Source organism: Salvia splendens, chromosome 12 (genome assembly GCF_004379255.2).
Source record: "Salvia splendens isolate huo1 chromosome 12, SspV2, whole genome shotgun sequence".
Taxonomy (NCBI): domain Eukaryota; kingdom Viridiplantae; phylum Streptophyta; class Magnoliopsida; order Lamiales; family Lamiaceae; genus Salvia; species Salvia splendens.
Window position 1 is genome coordinate 12,804,753 of NC_056043.1, and position 8,361 is coordinate 12,813,113.

At 46.4% G+C, this 8,361-nt stretch overlaps 1 protein-coding gene across 2 annotated transcripts; it reads right to left on the reverse strand.

The window, feature by feature from the left end:
• Positions 1-5,089: 5,089 nt before the first annotated feature.
• On the reverse strand, positions 5,090-8,083 carry LOC121756868 (signal recognition particle receptor subunit beta-like). Of its 2 annotated transcripts, XM_042152280.1 has the most exons (7): positions 7,967-8,083; positions 7,718-7,864; positions 6,757-6,839; positions 6,566-6,652; positions 6,191-6,339; positions 5,971-6,102; positions 5,090-5,504 (listed from the first exon to the last, which is right to left on the reverse strand). In XM_042152280.1, exons 2-7 carry the CDS (start codon positions 7,860-7,862, stop codon positions 5,315-5,317), a joined length of 786 nt encoding a protein of 261 aa, XP_042008214.1. In that variant the 5' UTR covers positions 7,863-7,864; positions 7,967-8,083; the 3' UTR covers positions 5,090-5,314. The 2 variants fall into 2 exon arrangements, with proteins under 2 accessions (XP_042008214.1, XP_042008212.1); XM_042152278.1 differs by having other exon boundaries at positions 7,718-8,057.
• Positions 8,084-8,361: the final 278 nt, after the last annotated feature.

An 8,361-nucleotide genomic window follows, 5' to 3' on the forward strand; every position in this document is an offset into this window, starting at 1 on the left:
CATGACCCCGGTGAACCCTCGGGACGCAGGCAGGCCCGTGATGAAGTCCATCGAGACATCTTCCCACACACGAGAAGGGATAGGTAGCGGCTGTAAAAGGCCCGCCGGCTTCTGAGTGGAGTACTTAGTTGTTTGGCACTCGAAACATGCATCAACAAAGTTCCGAACATCCTTGCGCATGCCCTTCCAATAGAATGACGCCGACAGCCTTCTAAACGTTCGATCCACCCCCGGGTGGCCTGCCGATGGCGACGAATGGTGCTCGTGCAGTAATGCCGTTTTCACCTCGGAATCCCGGCTGACGTAAACCCGATGGTTAAAATAAAGTAACCCGTCCACCAACGAGATCGCCTGATCCGCAGTCCCGTGCTGGAGTGCAGCTTGTACTTCGATTAAGTCGGGGGTCGATTGCATCTCCTGATGTAGGATTTCCCACACATCGGCTATCGGGTGCGCGGCCGCCATCAAGGCTTGCCCAATCTCGGCCGCTTGGAGAGCTGGTTCGACCGGATCTGACGGCTTCGGGTCCGACCCCTTGTTTGCATCGTAAGCGGCCTCCCCGTCCGGTACCTCCATATCACGCCTTGATAAGGCATCCGCAACCTTGTTAGAAGCTCCGGTCTTGTACTCAATCCGAAACTTGTAGCCCATAAGCTTTCGCTCATAAAATTGCTGATCCGGTGTCTGAATTATTTGTTGCAGCAACTCCTTGAGACTCTTTTGGTCACTACGAATGACGAACTCCCTGCCAAGTAAATATTGGCGCCATTTCTGTACCGCTTCTACGATGGCGTACAACTCCTTATGATAAGTAGAAGCGACCTTCCGACGGGGTCCCAGCTTCTTACTAAAGAATGCCAACGGATGTCCATCCTGAAGCAAAACTGCCCCTATCCCAAAATCCGACGCGTCCGTCTCCAAGTAAAACGTACGGTCAAAATTCGGTAGGCGAAGGACCGGTGCTGATGACATCGCCTTTTTCAAGGCCACAAAACTCTCGACCGCTGTCGGGGACCACCCAAAGCTGTCTTTCTTCAATAGATCTGTCAAAGGCCCCGTGATGAACGCATAATGTTCGATGAAACGGCGGTAGTACCCTGTCAGCCCCAAAAAACCACGCAACTGTTTCACCGTTGTTGGAACTGGCCAGACCACCATAGCTTCAATTTTAGCCGGATCCGCCTTTAGGTTGCCTTCCGAGATTAGATGCCCCAAGTATTCGACCGTAGAGCAGGCGAACGTGCACTTAGACATCTTCACAAAGAAGTGGTGAGTGTTGAGGATAGATAGGACCTCGTGAACATGGCGGACGTGTGCCGGGAGGGATGGGCTGTAGATGAGGATATCGTCAAAAAAGACTATTACTGACTGGCGCAGGAGGGGTCTGAAAATCGCATTCATGGCTGCCTGGAAAGTCGACGGTGCGTTTGTTAACCCGAATGGCATTACTAGGAACTCAAAATGGTCGTCGTGTGTGCGAAACGCTGTTTTAAAAACGTCGTCCTCACTCATACGGATTTGATGATAACCGGAGCGCAAGTCCAGTTTGGTGAAGAATCTGGCCGCACCCAACTCATCGAACAACTCGTCCGTCGTTGGTATGGGGAAGTGGTCAGGCACAGTTGCCGCGTTCAACGCCCTATAGTCAATGCAGAATCGAAAGGATCCGTCCTTCTTCCTGATTAACAACACTGGTGAGGAAAAAGGACTCTGACTTGGGCGAATTATACCCGATCCCAACATATCCTTTACTTGTTTTTCAATCTCGTTCTTCTGGAAGTAGGGGTACCGATAAGGTCGCACGTTCACCGGTTTAGTATATGGCAGGAGATGGATCTTGTGGTCAAACTGCCGTTTCGGTGGCATGCCGGAAGGGAGGCCAAAAACTGTCGTGTTGGCTTCCAGGACACTTCGTATCTCCTCTGGGAGGTCAGTCGGAAACACTAGTGTGTTGTCATCCGGCTCCGCGGGACCGGCTGCCGTCGGAACTTGTATGATTTCCAACAACTCTGCCTCGCCTTGTAGGGATAATAATGTGGAGAAAGTCTTTAACGAGACCTCTTCTGTTGATGGTGGAACGAGCTTAAGACACACTTTTTTACCATTTCGTGAGAACTCCAATGTCCCCTCGATGTAGTCGCTCGTCACCCTGCGCATCTGTTTCAGCCAAATTCTCCCCAATATCACCTCCGGCCCGTGTATCGGCAAAATATGTAAATCGACTAGAAACACGTGTTTTTGAATCACCACTCTGGTCTGAATGCTCGCGTAAGTACATAATAACGATTCTCCGTTTCCGACATATATACGGAAGGGTCTTATCCGCTTCAATGGCATGTCTAACCTCTCTGCAATGTCCGGGTGCAGAAAATTGTGCGAGCTCCCCGTATCAACCAAAATTCTGACGGACAAGTCGCCAATTAGCCCGCGCAATTCGATGTCGTCCTCCCTCTGACGGCCATCCAACGCATAAATGTGGGACAAGTCCGCCGATATGACTGGTGGATCCTGATGATCCTCCTGGCACTCATCCGATTCCTCGTCTGACTCCATGTCTGCCCCCATGTACACCAAAAACCGACCTCTGCAGGAATGTCCCGCCACCCACTTTCAGGGCAGTACCAGCATAAGTCCAGCTTAGTGCGCTCTGCTCGTTCGGCTGCCGTCAAGCGGACTACCGGCATTCGGGGATATTCCGAACCTCGGGACTGGGCGGATCGAATCGGCGGGTTGGAGGGAGGTGGCAACGCCGATGGTTGTGGCGGTTGTCCTAGCGCCCGCGGATCGCGATTCTGCCATGGACGACGGGGTCCCCCAAATGGTATCGACGGTTGTTCCACACAACTGTCATACTCGATCGCCAAGGCCATTGCTGCTGCGACCGACGCCGGACTCTGATGTTTCACCTGGTTCTTAATCGGCTGCCGAAGGCCTTCCACGTAAATTGGTAACAAAATGTATTCCGGAACCTCCCGCACACGATTAAGCATAGTCTCAAAAGCGGTATGATATTCCGCCAAGGACCCAGACTGACAAAGCTTGGCGATTAACCCAATGAAATTCTGGAAATATTGCGGATCAAAACGCCGTCGTACATCCTCCAAGAAATCCGTCCATCTTGCCTGTGGATTATTCGCCCGATAGTTGAACACCCATTCTGAGGCAGACGGGTCGAACAACATAATAACATAGTGCAATCTGTGCTCCTCCGGCATTAGCAAGTGCTCGAAATAATATTGCACCCTTGAGATCCAACTCGCCGCCTCCGAGCCGTCAAATCGCGGCTGGTGCATCTTGAATTGGCTCGCCTGCTCGAACTGCTGCCCCCCGTACTGTCTAGCCGCCGGATTATCCCAGGCTATTGGTTGTCTAGCAGGTGCGCACTCTGGCCTGGCCCCTGGTGGATCCCACGCGGAAGACCTCGGTGCGGTAGGATTCGCCCAAGAATTCAACCCCATGTTAGGGTTTGGCAAGATCCCTGCGTAGCTGCTGCCCGACGGGTCGCCTATCCCCAGCCGTGGTGCCCCGGCCTGTGTCCCTCTGGCTGCCTGTGCGAACACCGGCTGTTGGCCGAACTGCTGCAGGCCTCCCGATGGTGGGTCCGGATCAGGTCTCGGCGGTGCAACCGCCTTTGCCGCGCCACGGTCCGATGCCTCAAGCCGCGCGTCTATTCACGCCTCCAGTCGCGACTCCATGCGAGCCATGGCCGTCAGCATCTGCTCCAGCATGATCGAACTGGGGTCCGTGGATGTAGAAGGCGACGGTAGCGGTTCAAGGCCGCTGATCGTCATTGGCTCTGTACGATTGATTTGTGACATGATTTAGTGAATTCCTCTCAATGAAAGCACCACTTGTTAAGGAAGAAGTTCCTCAACCGGACGATTTTGCAAGAACGAGAGTTTGGGGGAAGAGTTGGACGAGATAAAAAAAAGGAGAATAGAGAGATTGAGAGGAAGTAATTTATTTCTTGATGAATAAAGTAAATAACAACTCCCCTATTTATAACCCTTCTAAACGTCCTCTACTAAATAGGATGGAAAACCTATTACTACTAGGAATTGGATAACTAACTAATTAACATAAATAAAAGACTCTACTAAATAAGGAATAAAAGACTCTAATAAAGAACGTCCCTTAACGAGAGACAAAGTCTAGCCTTCGTATCGGGCCGGCCTTCGTGCCACACGTCGCGAGGACCTAGCTCGTCGGACCGGTTCAGCGTGCTGCCTTGTCGCCGGCAACCTAGTGTCGGCGTTGAGTTCATCTTCTTGAGGCAATTGTCGCTCCTTAAGCCGTGCCGACGGAGGTCCCGTATCACCGAATGTCATCTCTGGCATCATTGAAAGCACGAATCAGCTCCTTCACCGTTTCAGGCCTAAACGCATTTCTCCTATCCGGCCTATTGATTGTAATCTACGCCAATACAATATGCATAGATTAGTCAATAAAAGAAACTATTAGCAAAATTTGTGAAAGCGATCGTAGTTAAAAATTAGAACTGAGATTACCTTAGCAATCCCTTCTCCAACTGCCTTCTCGTAGATAATGTCGGCGAAATCCTTACCGGAATCGTCGATCGCCGGTTTCCACGGCGGGATATGAGTTGGTACGGCGCCGTGCACGCGGTGGTAGGTGTCGTCGAATCCGGAGCTGCAGGCGGACATGCCGAGACAGTGAGTGTGATTCGATTCCGGAATGAGATGCCTAGAAACAGCAAACATTCTGCGATCGATTGCTTTAGCAGCTTCTGCAGAAATTCCCGCCATCGAAGATTCCGTTGGAGAAATTGGTAGAGTTGAAATCAGGAAATGGAAAACGGTGTGGATAGGAGATAAGCTTTATTAAAGTAAGTGAGTTATGGGAAGCATATTACAGTATTGCCCTTGTTGATATTCTCTTATTTACCAAGTGAACTGAAGCAAACATGGAATTCGGTATGACTAATTTGGTAATTTTGAATGTCAATTTGAAATGGAGTTAATAATTTTAAATTTCTTTGAAATCCAAGATGAGAACGCCATTCATGAAAGTTTTATGCAGATGAGAGAAAATAAGATAGTAGCTCCGAAAAACAAGGCAGCAACAACAATTTTGAAGGGGGAAGGGCTCACAAAAATATATCCTAGAAGCATAGTATAAAACATTTTTCATACAGTTGTAGTACACAATGGCCACAAATATTCTGTAACTGAAAAATGAGAATATGAGGTGATACATCAGAATATTGTCTGTCCTATTGAACTTGGCTCTTCTTGCACTCATCTCTGCAGATTTCACTGCTTTTACATAATCACGACCATGCTTCTAAATTGCTTCAAGCTTTAACATAATCCCTGATAGACTGCTCTAACTGAGAGATGTCACCAGTTGAACCAGACGCTTCGGCGACTGAGATTTTGTTGAGGCACTGATGAAATGCAAAAGCTTCTCCAGGTACCCCCAGTGAGTATTCATTAGCAATGTCGGCTGAAGATAATGCTGTTCTTGACGCACGGAGCTTGTCGCTGATCACAAAATGACAAGTATTGGAGGAAATGAGACATATGATTCACAATGAAATGTCATTAACATATGTTGTAAGACAACTATAGAAGCAAGCAATGCAATGGCAATGAGTATGTTCAAGCAATAACTTAAGAAACATCTACTGGAATCTACTGCTATCATCCTTCATTAGCTCTCACAAAGTTAGAAAGATAAAAGAGTGTAACATCATCCAGTTACACACTTCATCTTCATCAAAAACTCGCAATGATCTAATTTAAGCCCATTTGCCTCATACTTATTGGGTTGATTCGACGTGTACGGAATTTTCCGAGTGTGGACAAACAACCGCATTCGTCTACTTTTGTACCACTTAATTAGTTTATGATGATATTTCCTGACGACTTTTGGGGGCAGGGGATTTCTTTATCAGAGGGGCATCATGACATAACAAGAAGAAGAGCTGCGTGAAAATAATTATCTTACATTTCCTTCTCAAGTTGTTTTCTGATGAAATCTTTTGTATGTGCTGTAACTTTGTCTACCTTGTTGCACAAGAGTAGCAAAGGGATCTTTCTCTTCACGACACTAGCCTTTGTCAAAATATCATAGAGGTATCTGCATTAAACTAAAAAACATGAGATGCCATCATGATGAGCCTCTGCAAGATAATGTTTAGAATACAAATATAGTACTTATTACATACTCTGAAGCAGCACGAACATTAGGTAAGAGTTCCACAGCATCTACTACAAAAACTATTCCAGCTGCTTGAGGCAAGAACTCATCTAGTTTGGGTCTAAGACGTGAGTGCCCAGGAACATCTACAATGTGCACTGGCTTCACTTTTCCCTTCTGCAGCACGTTGCCGAACAATATTTAGTTCAATAAATATTATTATTATTATTAAGGGAAAAAAGAGAGTAAATGGGTATATTGCAAGCTGCATACAGCGAAGTAACATATTCTGGACTAAATTCTGTATGAAAAATGATATTGCTGTAAGAGACTTTACTTAAGCATGCTTGAAGATTTGATTCAACCCCACTTTTCATAAGGACAAAAAAAAAAGGTACATAACCTTAGTTGTCTCCGAATGTAGTACAAATGTTTCTTCATTTGGTTCCATTGATGTCACAGTACCCTGATGGGAGGAGCCATCCCGTAGCTGGAGTGGGATAAAAATTAATAGATCAAACTTTTAATGGTACTCAGACTCGAGAAAAGAGGTAAAGAATCTAAATCATCTAACACTCTTTCTTGCATATTTACCTGGTAAAAGAGAACCGTTTTGCCACTTCCACTTAACCCAGTGAGCACAATAGTATTTGAAGCCCTAGGCTTGAAAAGACGAACTGCACCCACAAGTATTTCATATAAATGAAAAGACTGCACATACCCAGACACATGCAACTGAAGAAACAACCGAGAACGTGGAAAAAGATAACATGTTTGATGTGCATTACAAATTTTCAACCAAAGCTTATTTTATGAGGCAGTTCACACCTCAGACAATAAAAGTCCTTTTTCCGTAAACTGATTAGCTGTTTTACATTTTCCATATTACAGAATGCAATCAGACTCGAAGCACAACTGAAACGTTGTACAATAGATATCTACTGTGTCCTTTCTTGAGGATCACAATTGAACTATTTTATAAAAACTGTCAGTTGCTCAAATCTCATTTGAGTTTGATTCATGAAGCATAATGAACTAAGCGTTGACACTCTTTTTAAATTGATTAAATTAAGATCGCAAGTTCCACTCCGTTTGTTAGGATATCCACAACGCAAGTCCTTTATCAGTCCCTTAGCTAGCCTCAACATCACTTTTTACCTTACCCCTTACTTAATAAACAACATCCACAACACATCATTCATTCCTCGAAAGCGTTCCATCCCCTCGGGGCGTGACCCACTCCCGAAAATTCAAACCAGGCTCGAAGCATAGTAAATTGATTCAACTCAGTTCACATATTCAAACTGCCTACAATTGGCATGACAGTTTGTGCACAATGCAAAAGCGCAAGTATGAAATCAATTGACTACTATACACAACTAATGGAATCAATCATAATATCGGTCGCTAAACAAAGGAGCAACCAGAAGATCAATTACAGCTTATAGCAAAACAACATGCACAAACACAATGCTACACGAGCAATAAGAAAAAAAACACAGAACGCAAAATTCACTTCGAATCGAAAAAAAGAGTTCAGATTGAGTGAGCTTACTGATTAAGAAGACCAATATAGTGAAAATGACTACTCCGATAGCACTGTAGAGCTGCGATGGAGGAATACTCTGCACAAATTCGTGTGCATCATTGTGTAACTGCTGCAATTGGATCTTCAGATTCTCCAAATTCTTCTCATCCATGGCTTCAAAAATGAAAATTGCTAGATTGTTAACCTCGAAAAAGAGATCAAACAGCAATTTTCTGTCTAATGAAGGAACAGATAGCGAAAGTATAGAAGTAGAACCCTAATTGAGGAGATCTCAGGCGATGGAAATCGGAATTTTCACAGGCCAGTTAAAACCCGCTTTTTTAAATTAAAGTGAATTACAATTTTTAGGCAATGTACTTTCACAGATTAAAATTTGCCATCCCTGCAAAATATCATTTGAGCGTCCACTGTAATGTGGACGCGGCGGACGCCGCATTTGGGACGGAAGCGGGGCGCCTTATAGTGGCGGAGTTGTCCGCCCCGGAGGCGGACGCGGCGAGGGGGGAGGGAGGCGGCGGACGCGGGATAGCTGCGAGCGGGGCGAGGACGCGGCTGAGGGTGGCAGAGAGAGAAGGAGTGGGGCTATAGCCGCGGCTGTTTATTGCAGTAGCCGCGGCTGACGCGGCGGCGCGGCGGTTCGAGAAGGGGGG

What these genes read in the sequence shown, in the direction of transcription:
- LOC121756868 (XM_042152280.1), bottom strand. Translation starts at nt 7,862, where the DNA reads ATGGATGAGAAGAATTTGGAGAATCTGAAGATCCAATTGCAGCAGTTA. An exon ending in TATATTGGTCTTCTTAATCA is followed by an intron (nt 6,840 to 7,717) that starts GTAAGCTCACTC and finishes TTGTGGGTGCAG; the next exon opens with TTCGTCTTTTCAAGCCTAGG. An exon ending in AAACGGTTCTCTTTTACCAG is followed by an intron (nt 6,653 to 6,756) that starts GTAAATATGCAA and finishes ATCCCACTCCAG; the next exon opens with CTACGGGATGGCTCCTCCCA.